The sequence below is a fragment of the Chamaea fasciata genome, unplaced genomic scaffold (genome assembly GCF_029207755.1).
Source record: "Chamaea fasciata isolate MVZ Bird 193981 ecotype frontalis unplaced genomic scaffold, bChaFas1.0.hap1 SCAF_5, whole genome shotgun sequence".
In the NCBI taxonomy this organism is placed as follows: domain Eukaryota; kingdom Metazoa; phylum Chordata; class Aves; order Passeriformes; family Sylviidae; genus Chamaea; species Chamaea fasciata.
In genome coordinates this window covers 35,457,915-35,475,832 of record NW_027094090.1, presented here as the reverse complement: position 1 = coordinate 35,475,832, position 17,918 = coordinate 35,457,915, and the positions used below count along the sequence as shown (strand labels likewise).

The 17,918-nt window shown below is 40.8% G+C and overlaps 1 protein-coding gene across 2 annotated transcripts in view; it reads left to right on the top strand.

Moving 5' to 3' along the window:
- The window catches only part of PTPRB (protein tyrosine phosphatase receptor type B), a 65,590-nt gene extending 47,672 nt beyond the window's left edge, over window positions 1-17,918 (top strand). For both annotated transcript variants that reach the window (XM_066183242.1, XM_066183243.1), the window contains 12 exons: window positions 141-240; window positions 1,748-1,831; window positions 1,935-1,952; window positions 2,057-2,138; window positions 2,601-2,691; window positions 3,840-3,916; window positions 4,728-4,862; window positions 5,908-6,030; window positions 6,968-7,131; window positions 8,211-8,346; window positions 10,571-10,691; window positions 11,696-17,918. In XM_066183242.1, coding sequence (XP_066039339.1) covers window positions 141-240; window positions 1,748-1,831; window positions 1,935-1,952; window positions 2,057-2,138; window positions 2,601-2,691; window positions 3,840-3,916; window positions 4,728-4,862; window positions 5,908-6,030; window positions 6,968-7,131; window positions 8,211-8,346; window positions 10,571-10,691; window positions 11,696-11,718 — 1,154 coding nt within the window. In that variant the 3' untranslated portion in view covers window positions 11,719-17,918. The remainder of the gene's footprint in view (window positions 1-140; window positions 241-1,747; window positions 1,832-1,934; window positions 1,953-2,056; window positions 2,139-2,600; window positions 2,692-3,839; window positions 3,917-4,727; window positions 4,863-5,907; window positions 6,031-6,967; window positions 7,132-8,210; window positions 8,347-10,570; window positions 10,692-11,695) is intronic.

Here is a 17,918-nt window from a genome sequence, read left to right as displayed (position 1 = left end):
CTAAGTGTTTTAATGCCTTACATTTCCTTGTATTTGGCCATTTTCTTCAGCTGATAATAACAGATCTCCTGATGGTTATTGATTCTCTAATTCTTCTGATCCTTTCCTCAAGATATATAACTACACTGTTTTGTTTCTAGAGCCTCTCTTTGGAGTTATTGAAGGTGTGAGTGCTGGCTTGTTTCTGATTGTGATGTTGGTGGCTGTTACTGCTTTATTTGTCTGCAGACAAAAAGTTGGGTAAGCTGACTCCCTATCCTAAGCTGACTATCATTCTCTGTTTTTGCAATCAGATCAAATTATATTCATTTAAGTAATACTATTGATTAGGCAAAACTAAAAATTGGATGGATGCACTGAACTGTTCAACAGATAAAATCTGTGTCTCCCAAATTGTGTACACGCTAAATATACAACTAATGACTTGCGTATTAAGAAACATGTATACTTAATTCAAATGGTTTCACAATTATGTTATCGAGGATCGTTGTAACTTTTAGTTTGCAATAGGAGTCTGAATAGTTCTGAATAAGAAATGGTTTATCATTCAAACTTTTATCCTCTGTGAAAAAAATGCATTTTGTCAAAAAATGAAGTGTTTCAGATTAACTGCATTTGCATTGTAGATAAGAAGCTTTTGAAACTCTTCATTTAGACTTTATCATTTCAATTCAGAAATACTGAGATATGGCATTACCTCAGTGTCCAAAAGATTAGCTCAAACTTTGCTTCTCATTTTTTTGTCAGTTATAGTTGTATATCTCACATTATAGATGGATCTCAAATAGTGAACTTACATCTTTTTAAAAAATGAAATACTGTATCTCAGCTGAAAAAATCTTTATCTGTTTAAACTATTTTGCATGACTGAGATATGTGAAATTCTTTGTAGTTTCTGAAATGAGAAAAAAACCTCAACATTTCCAGTGCGTGAGAAACACTACAAGTCCGAAATTAAGTTATTTTACTAATACAAAATTAAGTTGATATGTGTTTGAATTTGCTTTTCATATGCCAGAATTTCAGATTGAAAAAAAACGTGTTTTCTGACTAGTCATAGCTTTTTTACAAAATGGATAAACTTCATTAGAGAATGTGGTTTCTTCTTGTAAGTTATATATCCGGCAGGATGGCAATAATACTGGTATGGTTTTCCCACATCAGACATAAAGAGAAAGTATTCTCTAAGGGAGGTGTCTTGAAGGAGGAGATGGCAACAAAAACATGAAAGGCAACACTAGCTGTGTGGAGTAAGTACCACTTCTGTGGCTTTCCCAAAGCTGTGGTTGTGCCACTTACTCCTGCCGTGAGCATGGGCGTCTGTTACAAGCCTGGTCTGCAGAGTGGATGTGCTGGAAGCTGCAGACCTTTTACGGCTCTGAAAATCTACCTACATCTTCCTCTACATGTAAGAATCAACTGATTTAGGGTCATATCTTAGCGTAGGGCACCCTCCTTAATGATGGACTGGGCTGCAAGTGTTGCAGAACAAGAAAAGTGTCTTACTACCTGTGCCATGCATACACTTCACATCACTATTGCCAAGTTAAAATACAAGAAAACTCTGTGCCTCAGCTAAGAGCAATGTCACAGGATCAGAGTCAAAAATTGAAACACACTGGAAAACGGTAAACTGGAAAAAAAGAAATTTAAGAAAGTATAAGTTAAGTCATTGCCAACTCTTACCAGTTTCAAAACTTAACAATATAATTATACTAACAATAAAGAACCTTCATTTTTGTTCCAGCAGTGGCCATGAGAGACCTACAGCAAGGCTGAACATTCGCAGAGACAGGCCACTGTCAGTCCATTTGAACTTGGGGCAAAAAGGGTAATGTAAAAAGTTTGGCTTTTTAACATGGCATTATGGTTGTACAGACCCATCTGATCACTTACTGATGAAGTGTTTCTTTTTCTTTTGAAATAATTTCCAGGTACCGGAAAGCTTCCAGGTAAAAAGAAAAAAATATTACCTAAAAAACTTCTTGGTAACCAACTGGATAAATTCTGACTGTGATTCATCTTGTGATTTTCTTCCTCCTGTTGAATATTTCAGTCCAATCAAAGTCAGTCACTTTGAAGCACACTTCACCAAACTTCAAGCAGACTCCAACTACCTTCTGTCCAAGGAATATGAGGTGGGATCCTAACCTAGGCAAAGGACTTGCCTTGTGAAGGGGTGGGCTGACTGAATCAACTTGCTAATGTGTTAGATAGGCCTGCATTTGTTTGTCTTATTCACATAAATCCCAATAAGGTGGAGCATTTAATTTGAACTCCGCTTGTCCATGTGCAGAAACAACTCTTCATTTGGCATCTTCTGGTTGGCAGCCTCTGCCTGATATCTCTGGCTGAGATCAGAGGCTTTTGTTTGTATGGAACATCTGTGTGATAAAGTATGAAAGGTACCTGCACCTGCCAGCCATTCATTTGCTTTAAAACAGTATGATTACCTATGTAATTTTAGTTTGTTGTTTTAAAAAAGAAACACCTGTTTTCTGTCCATGGCTTTGAGAGTTGATGAACACTATTTCTCTTTGTGTTGTCTTGTCCTTTAATTATTTCCACCTCACATTTTATTCCTGTTCCTTTTTTTGCAGGACTTGAAAGATGTGGGTCGAAACCAGACATGTGACATAGCACTTCTGCCAGAGAACAGAGGGAAAAATCGATACAATAATATATTGCCCTGTAAGTTTTAGCTTTGGTTGTGTAATATTGCATCACACCAGCTATTTTTCACCTTTTTTTCAGCACGCCTAGTGGAAAAGAGTGGAGCCAGTCCCTTCCCTCCTTCCCATCCAAGATGAAATATCTCTGCCAGCTCAGGTCCTTGTGCAAGAGGCAGATGATGCATGGCCCTGAATGGCTTCACACAGACCAGTAATTTAATTTCACACTAGAGGTGTAATGACTAGCATTCAGTCCAGGGAGAAAAAGCTCCAGCTATTAGGGGCATTCAGTCACCGCCGATAACAAGGATAGTAGAAATAACAGTAGCATTTTTTACATACGGGGTATCATCCATTCAGTGCTCTTTGACATCCTTGCCAAATCTTTGTTCTTCCGAGTACACAGCAAACTTGCTATACAATGTAGAGCTAGTGTGATTCTGCATGGTAAGACACATGTGTCAAGTTAACCCTGTTCTTCTCAGGCAAGACCTGTCTGTCATTGAGAGGTTCCGCCTTTAATCTCCTACCTGTCATTTTGGAGGTAGAACATTGAGGAGAAACACCACATAACTCACTGCTCCATATCCCCACTAATGGATGTGGCATGTGCTTGCAGCACAGCCTCTCCTGTGTTCTGCCTTCTCTGGCTAACAATGACACCTGACTGAGATCCAACATGGCATAATCTCATGAATCAGTGTCCTGGCTGCTCAGGCACTTTGTGTCTCTGTACAGAGGGCCCTTCACCTACAGAAGATGTTTGGCCTGCTCAGCATTAGCTTGGAATATCATTGAAGTGCAGCTGTTCTTTCAAGGGCAGAGCTGGGTGCTGCTTTCCAGTACAGCACACTGCTGTTAGGATCAAAGGAGGATGCTATTTTGGCCCTTTTGTTGTCATAACAAATCCTATGCAGCTCAGCAGAGGAAATTTGGTATATTTACTGCTTCCTTCTTACCCATCTATGTCCTAGTCTCTGGAACACTCCACAGCACTCACAGATTAAAGAGGCAGTGAACCCAGCAGTTACTCCTTATAAATTAGCTCTTCATATAAAATCCTGTAATAGTGCTGGCAGTCCTTCCACAAATGCATTTCTGTAAGTGCCAAGAGGGACTGAAAATCAAGACCTAGCCCTAAGCTTCTTGTAATCAATTTCTTGCTAGATGATACATCAAGAGTGAAGCTTTCCAATGTGGATGATGACCCTTGCTCAGACTACATTAATGCAAGCTACATACCAGTAAGTGACTCGAGTGTGGTGTTTTACAGTCCTCCTTCCAGTGGTAATTTTTCCTTCAGCGAAAACTTAATATAAAGCTGGATGGTTAAGGCTCCCCTCCCCCTTCCTTGATTCACTTGAGCTGAAAAACTGAGAGCTCATTTTTTGGGTGTGCTGAAAGACTGTGTCTGACTGCCATTAAGTTAGCTGTGAGTGATTTACCCAGCACTTAAGGACGCTTTCTTGCATTGCTATAGTTATGTAAGATAGCAAGTCTAATTGGCCAAGGACATATTTTTAAAGGTCACTGATTTTATACAGTGTCCACAACAATTGTAACTATCACTGCAGGTGGCATCCTCACTGTGGAGCTGTAGCTCATCCTGACAGCATTGTCACCTTGCAGGGTGGTAGAACTGGCTGAAATTAAAATAATGCCCTTTGCCAAAGACTTATGATTGATAATAGCAGTGGCTTTAGCAATCCAGATTTCAAGCCAGAACTCAGCTAATTTATTAAAAGGGATAAATAAAACAAAAACCCCTAGCAGTTTTAAAATTGCTTGAGACTGTGCCGAACACAAAAGTACAGTGGAAAGCTTTGGCTGTCACAAAAGGAACAGTATTTAGAAATACTGCCACAGTCTCTTCCTTCTCTCTGTTCCAGTCAGTCATTTGCTTCCAGGTCCAAGGCAACAATTTAGCTTTCAAAACCATTGTCCCAGCAAGGGTTGCTGCAGAGCCCTAGCTGCAACCCGAAGGCTTTTTCAGTTGTTAGAAGATTTTTTTTTTTCTGCCTTTTTGGAAACTAATGGAGTTCTCTTTATTTGCAGGGCAATAATTTCCGCAGGGAATACATAGCAACTCAAGGCCCTTTGCCTGGAACCAAAGATGAGTTCTGGAAGATGGCATGGGAGCAAAATGTTCACAATATTGTCATGGTAACCCAGTGTGTTGAGAAGGGCCGGGTAAGCAGTGACTTTTCTTTATCATTATTAATGTCTGTTTCAACATCTGTTAGAAGTTTTTGCTTCTTATTTGCATCACACTAAAGCCAAAAAGAGCCCAGTCAGGGAGATACACTGCATGAAAGAAAGGGTATAATATAAAGACTGGAGACAGATTAGGGCTGTGAAGTGAGGACTGTCTCAAGATTGTGCAGCATGTCAAGGCTAGAATTTAGGAACAGAGCTCAGAGCTTCTGGTCTCTAATCCAGGACTTTGTTCACTGGACAGTTCCCTTCAGCATGCAGAAGGACAACCACTAACAAAAAGTGCCTGTGTATCACATCAACTCTGATCAACTTCTACTTTAAATATAAGCTCTGGAGAGCAAATGTTGATCAGTAAGTACATTAAATTATGTCTGATATATAAGCTCTGATGTAGTTGCGAAGAGACCACTCATGCATTTAACACTCTTCCTGATTGCAGGTGTAGCATACCTCCCCAGGTATGACCACATCCTGTGCCCTTTGTAAGACAGCGACTAGATCTATAAGAAGATTAAACAAACTTGAAGTAGTGATCCTCTAGTGGCACATATAGGGTCAGTTCCTTTCAGCTTATCATTTTCTTCATGGGGAGAGGGTGAAAGCTGACACGGAATAGGATCTGTGTCCTTCTGCATCTCACTGATTCCAGGTGGGACCCTACTGCCAAGTCTCAGCAAGAGGTGAGGAAGGGGCACTGGTAGCATAGCTCTCCTCCAAGCAGAGATTTGAGAAGAGCTGGCACAGAAAATATGCCCTAGAAGGGGGCATCAGTGAAGTGCTTCCCATTACCCTCATCACAAATGAATTATGGGAACTTCCACTTCCCACCCCCATGGTAACCCATTCCCATGCCAGATGCTGTTTGCTGACGTGGCATCTGTCTCCCGATTCAGCTGCTGCTTTTCTTCCTTCATCCTCAGGCACAAGTGGTCTGAAGTCTGCTTGTGCCAGTGCAGGATGGAGGCATTGTTTACAGCTGTTTTGAACACTATATCTGTCTTTACTTGTGTCCCTGCAGGTAAAGTGTGATCAATACTGGCCCCATGACCAGGATTCCTTGTACTATGGAGACCTGATTGTTGAGATGCTGTCTGAATCAGTGCTCCCAGAGTGGACAATCCGAGAGTTTAAAATCTGCAGTGTATGTTTACTTCTTTTTTCCTGATTAATTCACTTTAAACACTTTTTAAACACTTAAAACACTTTTTAAAATTAGCTTAAAACACTTAAAACACAATTGGGAAGGTTTATTGTGTCATACCCCGGTTGTGTCATACCTGGCTGCCCTCTGGTGGAAGCTATAGCATTTTTCCTGAAGGTACCTGTTTTGGTTTAGATAGACAGGTATCTGCCAGGGAAGGTTGGAGTCTCCCTTGGAATGTAAGCCCCTCCCCCCCTTTTCCAAATTATTATAAAGTTGCAATTAAAAGGCTGTCAGGCAAAGATTTTGGGAATAGGTATAGCAGTTCTTTACTAGGTACATAAAAATACAAATATTGTAGTACAGAAGAATAAGCAAGCAAACAAACAAACAAGAAATCCTAGAAAACCCTGACAGAGTCAGAAATACAGCCTGATGCCCTGTTGGTCAGGGTGTTGGAAGCAGTCCAAAGTAAGCCCTCCAGGAGTGGCAGATGTGGCTTTGTTGGAGTAGAGATGGTCCTGTCAAAGAAAGGGTCCAGTAATGGTGAGATGGGTCTGGTCTTCCTCCAGGGATCTGGTGGAAAACTGGATGCCTGGTGACACTTGTGGCTCCTTTTTATCTAGATGAAGATGGTTTGACTCCTCCTTCCTGGGCAGAGGATCTTACAATAGTATGATGTAATGTGTCATGTCATTGGTGAGCTTTAATGGTCCATTAACAGAAGATATCCCCATGGGAGTAGTGGAGCACTGCACCATCTGATAAACAACACTGACTCATTTGGGCAAAGATAAGCAACACTGCTCCACCCAGTTTCAACAGATGGGATAGAATAACTTTTTTTTTTTTCAGTTACAAAACCCAAGACAGTACCTGTTGTATGTGTCCCTTTCCCTCTTGTCCTCTTGTGACTCACACTTTTGAATTCTAACAGGAAGAGCAGCTTGACTCAACGAGGCTCATTCGTCACTTCCACTACACTGTATGGCCAGATCATGGGGTGCCAGAGACCACCCAGTCCCTGATTCAGTTTGTCAGAACTGTAAGAGATTATATCAACAGGACCCCAGACACAGGACCAAGTATTGTACACTGCAGGTATGTGCAGCAGCAAAAGGCCAGTGGCACAGAGCCCTTGTGCCTACCCTTGGGAAGATCTCAGATCTTTGTCCCTGTTAGACTATGGGCAGCTACAGAATCTGAGAGATAGCTACTGGTCTTAAGTTTCCATATACATCAGAACAGTATTCCCAAGGCACATGCATTAATCCACAGCCTCACCCTGGAGATGCCTTGAAAATTATTTGTAGGGAACCACTGTGCCTCTGTGGTACACTGAAGAGCACCTAAGTGTCAGCAGCTGCCACTGCTCATAAGCCTTTGAGTTCTTAAATTGCCCATGTGCTGCTGTTTGGCCCAATGTTTGAATCACAAAGGGATGTTTTGAAAGGTAAGATACACCTGGAATGAATCTGACTATGTGTGGATGTTGAGACTAGCTGCCAGATCCATCCTTCTCCCATTCTGACGGAGACTCACTTTTCTTACTGCCATTTCATACTCTTCTGCTTTTTCCGTCTTTGGCAGTCACAGGGCTGTAGTTTTCCCTCAGTTATGTGGTCCACCCCTACACTTGCATAAAAAATGACAAAAATTGAACTGCCTGATCTGTTATCCACTAGCCAATTGCAGCAGAGTATAGGGCTACAGAGGGAGAAAGAGTGTGGTTTGTGCTGTATCTTCTGATAAAGCCATATGTTCACTGGTAGTACCTGACTGTAGTATCTGACCCTCCACAATTATATGGGCTGAGGCTTGTGTCTTACATGACCCTGCCTGTGTCTGCCTGTACAGCATGTCAGATGTCTATTGCGTCCCACGGCTGCATCCCTGGAGAGGTTTCAAAGTTAGAGTTAGGTGCAGTCTTTCAGTGTATCTCAATGACTGAATTAATCCAAAGTAGAAAGCAGTGCAGGTTGTAGCAGAGATACCTCTACCATTACTATCCTTTCCTCCTTCCTAAATAAATTCCATTATAAGGTGTTATAAAGGCCCAAAGGTACCATTTGAACAATTTGCTTCTCACCCGGGAGATCTGAACTTTACAAAAGTATCACATAAGAGTGTATGCTTTGATCCATCTGCTTTTAAATCTCTTGGGTTGTTTTCTTTTCCAGTGCTGGTGTTGGCAGGACTGGCACATTCATTGCACTGGACCGAATTCTGCAACAGCTGGATTCGAAGGACACTGTTGACATTTATGCAGCAGTACATGATCTAAGGCTTCACCGCGTTCACATGGTTCAGACAGAGGTAAGGTTTGGACAGCCTGCTGTGCAGCGACAATAGCTATGGTATATAATAATCAGTCTCTCATCTGAAAGGCTTTTAAAGCACTTTGCACTTACTCCACTGTGAAATACTAGTTACATGTATTTTAGCTCTGTGGGAGTTTCCAGTTCAGGTTTTTTTCCATTGGCTGTCTTAGAGAGGGTCCAAACCATAACAAGTGGCAGTTATGCTTCCTGTAGATTTCCCCTTTTATTTGCCCTGGCCCACAATCACCCCAGCAGCATTATGCAAGACACTTAACAGCACACTGTTGCTTTACTGCAGAGTCCAGTAAATGAGCTTTAAGTGGAGATAGGTCCTTCAGGGATGGGTTTGGAAGACAAGCCTAAACCAGACAGATAGGTTGACATAATAAAAATGAGGAATGCAGAACAGAGAAAATTAGATGTATGCAATTTTAAAACTCTAGCCACTGTGACCTTGTACCTTTGCAGTTTATGTTTTATTGAGCTGCTCTGTCATTTTCATTATAATGATTTTGGAAAGTTGATTAGCATTCTCCCAACATACTGTGGAAAAGCAAATACATTTACTCTCAAAGTTCAGAAAAAGGTAATGTTTTGTGTTTCTTCCTATGCTTTTAAAATGGCAAGAAAATCATGTTATACCGATAGGAGCTAAACACTTAGGGGCTGATTTAATAAAGGTGTGTTGTGGAGGTAATCTTTACATTTCCCCTGTGAACCATTAATAAAAGAATGAGAACAAGTTTGATGGGTCTGCCTGTAGCTTGATACTAATGGAGCTCTTTGCTGCAATTCGGAAACCAATATGTCAGTGACAGCATTTTCTGATAGATGTAAAAGTCTCATATGAGTATAAAGAAAGGCCCCACTGGGAACACAAAACTAAGGGGTTCCTGGAGATATCTTAGTCACGGAAGAATCTTCTCTTGGAGGGGAGACAGATGTCCAGCCTGGTCTGGGCATCTTCAGAGACAGATCGTCCTACATTCCCATCATCCATAGTCTGCAACGGCAGATAGACATCTCAGGAGGTTGGCTCTTTTTCCCTAGCTGGAAAAAAGAGGCAACTACCTCAGGAGTGTAAATTTGATGTATAGACAACTAAAGTTGTGTGATACAAAACCTGCCTTCGGCATGAGCTTGACATGACATCCAAGTCAAAAGACAGCCACATCCACACAAAAGTCAAAGGCCACAGTACCATCATGCTTGACAATATTCAGTCACAGAAAAACAGCAGCAGCAAAACAATGCTCCTGCTTCAGACTCAGCTCAACATTGTTCGAGACAGGACTGCAGGTGGAGACATGCAAGGGAAGACTCTGTGCATCCGCTCAAAAGGCAGCATGCTGCAGCAGCTGTAACCATTCCAGTCAAAAATGGTCTTTGCCAAATAAAGTCTCCATGCTTGGCCAACTTTCTCTTGTGTTGGTGGGTGGGGTGCAGAGTTCTGCTCCACAAAGAGAGCAGCTGCATATGCATAAAGGCAGATATCCTCACTTTTCCCTCACTAAACCACAAAGAGTAGTAAAGCATGAAAGTATAATAATCTATTCTGTCAAGATAGTTTGGTGAGTAGTCAATGGTCAATAACATGCTGATCCTACTTACTTTGGTTGTGAATGTCATCTTAGCTCCATTATATGAAAGTCACTCTTCAGAAAAGACTTTCATTTGCTGCATAGTCAGAAACAATCTTAGAACTTATGCTGGATCAAAAATACAGTTTTTTTCAGGGATTTTTCTAATTTTTTCCAGAGATATATGTTTCTCACGGTTGTCTAAAATATATGTTATTATAAAATTCTGTGGAAAATATATCTTTTCAGAACAAAAAGAAAAATCAAGAAATTGTCTTCTGCATGCTTCCCTGTACATATTAATTCTTCTACATATACTCTATACCTAAGCATTCAGAAGTAGTAGCTTTCCAACACAGCACCACATGAAATTGCACTTTACAGTTGCTAAAGCTTTGACTAATGGCATGATCTGTCAAAACATACTGTGTTCATTCATATTTTACTGGTATTATTTCTAAAGAGAGGTGATCACAAAAGTTTATGTTACTAGTGTGAAAAGGAGATTCATTTTGTAAGGATATTTTAACTCTTAACACCACCCTTGATTTTGTGAGGGAGTTAGCTTGTAATGTTTTTTCACAGTACAGAAATTAAATTACAAAATTCCTCAGTGTCTTAAAAACAAATCTTTTGCAGTGTCAATATGTGTATCTACATCAATGTGTGAGAGATGTGTTAAGAGCCAGAAAGCTTCGCAGTGAACAGGAAAATCCCTTATTTCCAATATATGAAAATGTGAATCCAGAATATCACAGAGGTAACTGCAAGTTTATCAAATTGTAAAATGTTTCAAATGTAGTAGCTCACTGACAGTGTAATTGAGGGCAAATTGTGCTGTCCTTAACCACTGATATTTCTTTATTTCCTGGACCTTCATTTGTTCCCTCTGCTCTTTTCATTCTTGCAGTTGTGTCTTTATTTTCTCCATTAGTAGTCCTTATAACATCACTTCCTACTCCCACCTTACCTTTATGTTCTCCTTGTCTCACACTTCATGGTTCCTATGCTGTCAAGGGAACTGAACCCCTTTCCCTATCATGATGTTGGTTTTACTTCACAAGTCTTTACACCATCCATAAGCAACTGAGGCCACTGATAGCACTCACTGGGCTCTTCTGTCATTCCTGGGGTTCAATTTCTGTCTGCATCACCCTCATCTGCTGTTGTTAATATAGGCAGCCTTGAGAGACTTCCCATCTCCCTTGACTGGAAAATACAGGTGTCCTAGGCTGTGCTCTTTCTTTCTCCCCAGACTCTCCAACCTTGTAGGCTCCTTTTCCTAGCCTGTATCCAGTCCCTTGCTGATAAGAGTTGCAGGAGTAGCAAACCTGGAACTAACATGGCTCTTCACCCCCTGTGCCCATGGCCAGAGGACCAATGTGTAATCAGTGGTGACCTTGTGCCTTGACAGAGCTGATTCTTAAGGGATGTAGACGCTTTTAAGGTCAAGAGAGAAGGATCTCAGTAGCCCTGCAAATTTGGACATTAGGAATTAGGTTTATATGATAAGAAATCCAAATAATTTTCTTGATTTAGCCTGTAGAAATCAGAGTTGTCATCAACAGGTAGAATAGGCTTGAAGGAGCCCAAAACCTGAAATATCCCGGTTCCACACATTGAGAGTCCAAGCAGAGGTGGGATCTGATCTTTAGCTGTCGTATCAGTCACCAGCCAGTGCTGCTGCCACACAGGCACCTCTCAGAGCACTGCTTGAATCTGTGTTGGTTTACTTTTTCTAATCTCTGTTTTTCTTGCTTTCAGATGCTGTTTATTCAAGGCACTAAGAATGTAAGAGATACCTGCTTTTGTGAACACATTTGTTGACTAGGGGTTTTGTTTTGGGGTTTTTTAATGTATGTATTTCACGCACCAGAAAGGTGCCAGACCTTTGGGTTGAGACTGTGTATAATTTATTGGTCTGGTGATTTTTTTTAAAGATATATAATTTAAATCTAATAGATATTAATGTATATAATTGTATTTTGGCATTATGTAAATATGTATTTTTTTCTATATTGTTTATATTAATATTATGCTTCAGATGATACTATTTTTTTCTTATCACAGTTTTTATAAACTGTTCTACATAAACTATTTTAAATTGTATGGCTAACAGGACTGCTGCATTTGTGGCGCTATTGGCATGACATGGGAAAAGTCCTATATGGAGAACCTCATTTTTTAAAAACATTGCAGTGTTCATGAGATTAAGTAAGCTACTATTAAGCAAGGGAACAGTAGTCCTGTATAGGAATTACAATGCTACTCTACACTTAAAACTTACCGCTTTTCATCTGATAAAAATGGGAGTAACCCATATCACAGTGGCATACCTTTTAAAGAACTCATTGACAACTGAGCAAAACAGGGTTCACCTCACTAGAAGCAACTGTTTCAGTCTAGTGTGACATAGTAGAAAAATATCAAACAACATACCCTGCAGTGAAGTCTAGCAGACCTTTCTCCCACCACGTACTTTGGGAGGAGACAGGTCACATTCTGATTTCTTTACACTGGTTTAAGAGAGCAGAATCAGACCCCAACTTGTGTCTGTGCACTTTCACGTGTGTATATTTTTAATTAAGAAAGGTGTTCAAAGAAACACCTCAGACATTTGTGTTAACAGACCTGTGAGGATGTGAAATCTGGCAACTTCCATAGCTCATTAGAAACAATGCTGTACCATGACAGCCAGAAAAGCACAGAGAATAGCAAACGTATTGAAACAAAGGCATATAAAGGTATATATCTCACAGTTTACACAACTGGCCTTAAGCTGCCCTTTGCCCCAAGTGTTGGTATCCTTCAAATGCTACTTGCTTTTACGAAGGGACAATTTGGCCCCAGCATGTCTGCGTAGAAAGAATTCTCCACTGGAATCTTACCTGATGTCACCACCACAGGGGCAGTTGGAATGGAAGAAGGCTCATCAGGGAATGTAGGCTCGTCAGGCTGTCCTGATCATAGAATTATCAAATGTTTTGGGTTGGAAGAGACATTAAAGATCATGTAGTTCCAACCCCCATGCCCCCAGGCAGGAGCTCAGTACTGAAAACATATGGTGATCAGCAAGAAGTATAATCAAAGAGCACTTACCAGGTATCCTGCTCAGCCAAGTGGATTGTGCCCAGCCTCTCTCTCCTTCAAGGGTCTAAACACTCTGTTCAGCTATTACTTGTCTTTATAAAATGCTCCTCAAACAAACAGTGAAGAGACAGTACGCAGTTCCTCTCCATCATGAAAAGAAGGAAGGGCTTTGTAGTTCTTCTTTCATATATCATACCCGTACTTTTTGTAGAGAAAACTTAGCTTGTTACTGAAGACAAGTAACCTAAAGTAACTTGAAGACAAGTGCCTAAATTCCACTTCTGTTTTGGAGAAAAAGAAATATATCTGAAGGCCTTCTGAGAATCAATAAGTAGCCAACTGAGTGCCTAACTGAGAGACTCCCGTGGCACAAGCAGGAATGTGCACATCCATGTCACACTACTTTTCCTAGAGAAGGTACTAGCCTGGTAGTCACTTTTCCTACCCCATCTGGAATCTCATCCTTCCTTGACCAAATACCCTCACATCCCTCAGAAGCCACCCTTCAAATCAGCTGTCTCAACTGCTCAGAACATGTAGATTTGGTTAATCTTTTTAGCTGTTTCTGAATGAAAATACTGCTCATCCCTCCTGCTCATCCTCTTTGGCACCACACAAACCTCAAAATTCACCACCCTTAATAGAAACTGAAGAAGAGGTAAACTAGCATTAGAGTGGAAGACATTTTCACAGAGGAAGGTCTAAGCAAAACCACAAAGAAATGTGCACATTTTCTGTAGATGCCTTCTTTTCTCTATTTCCTTTGCTAGATGACTACGTTAGCAAGCAAGGACAAACAAGCATGGCAGCTTTAGTTCGATTGTTGATCACGCTAATAACTGCTGGACTTAAGGCGTCATGAAAACTGCTGTTGTGTTACGTGCACTGCATTTGGTCCTTTCTATTTTGCAGGGGTAGCTGAGGAACGAAGATCACCATGTGTAACGGTTTCACATTCACCTCTCACTGTCAAATTTAGTGCAGTGGTTTTGAGTGTCTGCCACAACTCTGCTGTGAGATAGGATCAGGAGAAAAGCAAAGCAGTCTCAAATTATAAAAGGGCACAAAGATAGATTTATTAACATACCCTAAAAGAAAAGAATGAAAATCAAAATGAAACTTTCAAAATAGTCCTCCTCCACCAACTTCTTTTCTCTCTCACAAACAATATATAAAGACGGAACTCAGAACTCTAGGTCAGCACTACCTACAAAACAGTCCCCCATCAGTCCTTTTAGAGAGAGAAGTCTCTCCTGATTTGTTGTGGTAACTTCCGCCAGAAAGAAGAGTCTGCTGGTGGCTTTTAACTTTCACAACAGCAGCCACCTGGGGGAAAATCTGCAGTTGTGGACTTCCCATATCATGTAACCTTTTCTGTGACTACGTATGGGCCATGGACTCATGCATACTGGGGTGTCGTTTTCAAAATGAACAGTTCAAACACAAAGGATTTCTTTATCTCAGGGAACAGAGGTCTCTCTTCACTTCTTTACTGTTGCAGAGGGCTTCTTGTCTCATCTTTCTCTGTTCAAACATCTCATGGGATCACAGGATCACAGCTACTAATTCAATATTCATTCAGTCCCTCATAAATACCTTTGCCCAAGTCCACCAATCTGAACAATCATTTTCCCCAATTCATATTGTCCACGATTTAAAGGGATATTCTAGCATATTACATTCTGTTACCACAGCTCATAGGAGATTTTCAGCCTAGGACCAAGACGTCTTGTCATCTCTTCCACCTAAGGGGTCACTCTTCTTTCACTGACTCTAATATCTTCATATTGTCCTTTTACTTGTCCCCAATTTGGCCTTTTCTCTCACTTAGAGAAGGGTCAGGGCTTTGGAAGTTCCATCTGTGCAAGGAAAGAGTTAATATCTTGCCCAGGGCCTGCGATGGTGACTGGTGACGTGATCTCTGCCGGGCAGCAGTCTCTCATGCCAAGGGATCTTGGAGTGGCCCAGCTGGTGGATGCCTCCAGCCCACGCCTCGCCTCGATGGCGACCCAACCCGAGCCTGGAGCTGCTATCAGGGGCCTGGCAGACATCTCCCTTGGCCTAGCTGGGGCTGGGGGGGAGGGGAGTGGGTAGGCTTTAAGCTTAGCTAGATGTTAAACTGTGGCCTCTCCTTCCCCCCTGCGGCCCTGGAGGCAGGCAAGGCCAGGGCTGGCTCTCCCCCAACAGGGAGGAGCGGCTGGCCTGGCCAGCCTGGGTCACTCCGTGGAGCGGCCCCAGGGGGCCGGTTGTTACCTGCTCCTCTGGCTGAAGGGAAAGGGCTGGCTCGGACACAGTCAGGGATTTATGTGTGCATTCCCAAAGTCGCATCCAGCTTCCTCAGTGGTTAAACAATATCTCAATATCTAGGAATTAGCTTCTGATAGGTCCCTGTCTTTTCCAAAGCAATTCCAAAGTCCTTACAGGGAATTGTTTCCCATTTAGCTAAAAACCAAGCTGTGTTAACCCATGACACCATGTTAGTTACCGGCAGTACAGTTACACTGTTAAGACATGCCAAGTGTACTCTATAAATTACCTCACACTCTTTATCACTGCCGTTTTTTAATGCTGAGGGAAATGGGAGCTCACTCAATACTCTATGATCTGAGGGCAAAAGTCTGATTGTATGCTCTGTATGCGTGTTGTTCATCATTTTCAGAAAGGCACACATCATTCTGCAGTTTATCATTTTCAGCTCCCTTGTCTGCATCTACAGAATTCACAAATGTGTACCCAAAATGACGATGGCATAGCAGCTAGTTTCATCTTTTCTCTCAGCTAATAATGGACACAGTTCATAAGCCTCTTCCTCCTCATCACTTCATAACATGACAGATGACCTTAAACACTCTGGCACAGTGCTCTTGAACAGCTTTACATTTCTGCCCAAATAGGTCACACATGAGACTGTGTACACACATTATTGCTCTGGTTCTGCTCTCTAGCCAATGCTGCTCATATGAAGCCAGTGTAAATCCACTGAGAAAAAGTAAAAAAGTATCTATGTAGCATTTTTAATATGCAACAACTACTTCTCAGTATAAGTAATTATATTTACTGTGCCTCTAAGCTGAATTACAGGACTAATGGGAAATTGTTAATGTAACAATGTAAGAATGGATTTGAAGGAGCCTGTGTGTTGAACAAAGACAGCTCTTAAGGAAAAAGACATCTTTTGAATGTCCTTGATGATGTTCGGAATTCTTTTCTTGATGTTTCCCAATAATAATGTTAGAAAGCAAGGCTAGTGTTGTTGCTGATCCATAAGCTAAGATTTGCACACTTGGAGCCCATCCTTCAAATCTCGGTATTGTCCACAAAGCTACCTGAGTACTTTCATGAAAGTCAACTGGAATGCTTGCCTGAAGAAAATACCATTCCACTTCTGAAGGACTTGCAGGGTTGGGCTTTTAGGTTAATTCAAATTTTTGTATTGAAAGTTATTTAATAATTAAAAAATTTTAATAAATATTTTTTAATCTGTGCAATACAATTACAAGATCCACTAGCAATTGTAGGGAAAAATATATTTTACATTGCTGGAGTTGATAAATGATATTTTTTGTTACTAATGGAACACAAAAGCGAGTGAGAGAAATAGGCATACTGTGAAGATGTCAAAAAGTGCAACTTTACACATTTTTCTCTGCTGCTATAGTTATTTAGCAATAAATAATGCCTAAAATGCCAGAAATATTATTTTGTGCCATAATATACTATGAATTTCCTTTCAATTGTAGAACAGAGAAAAGAAAATATGTGAGCTTTAAGTTTATATTATGTATTGTATATGGTTATTTACACTTTGGCTTTGAAAGCAAGAAGTTAAACACTAGACAGATAGGAGTACATGAGCACTTAGCTGTGGTCCTCAGCCTGGGATTTGATATATGGACTAGAGGGATGAGAGCAGTAGCCATCAAATCACTCTATCAGCATCTCTCTCCAAGGCCACGGATCAGAGAAATGCATCTGACACTCAGAGATACAGCCTACTGCAGCCACAGCTTCATGTCCAAGGAGTGCCTTGGCAGGTGCTTAACATTTATTCAGTTTTCTTTCACATTTCAGACATAGAGTTTGTGTAAATAAAATGCAATACGGAATGACCACTGCTCCCTCATGGCCCTGTCACAGATGTCTGGGTTCTGGAGCTGTGAGCTCTGGGACCCATAATCCCAGGATGCTGTAACTTTTAATTGAAATGAGTGCTCACCCCAGTATTTGGGCAGCTTGCTGTAAACCCCGTGCCCTCAGCTGTCTCCCTCACACTGACAAAATCAAACTCCTGACCTGTTGGTAGCACCACCATGGCCAAAGCAAACTGGTCTGTTATCAGTGACCTCACAGATCAACAGCTGGTTCAAACTGGGATTTTAAAATTTTCTTTTTAGGCTGGCAGGAAATAGTGGAGATTAAGGACTAGCTAATTGAGAAAAAACTGTGGAATTGGGAAACATACAGTGTCAGTGATGCCGGTAGTCTAATACCCATGACAGTTTAGTTGTTTCTTGGTCTATTTAAAAGCTAAAGAAATACTGCAAGTAACATTAAGAAGCTAAATGTATATTGCTCTAGAGCAGGGCAGTATGCTATAGTGAAAACCCCACAATTTTGAAATGTGGCTACCCATAAATTCTTAGCCAGTGCCTGGAGTAAAGTGTCTGAAAAAACATCTTCAGTGTGTATTCCATGCTCATATGCAATATAATTACTTACAATTGTGTTCCTAACAAACACTGGGTGAACACAGAACTGTGCTACTATTGTCAATTTAATTTATGCATTTAAGTATATTTTTATATTTTTAGCTACAGTCAAAAAATTGGATATATTTGAGTGTATTTTACACATTTTTATAAATACTTCATGAATAAAACATTCTTTTTAAAAACCA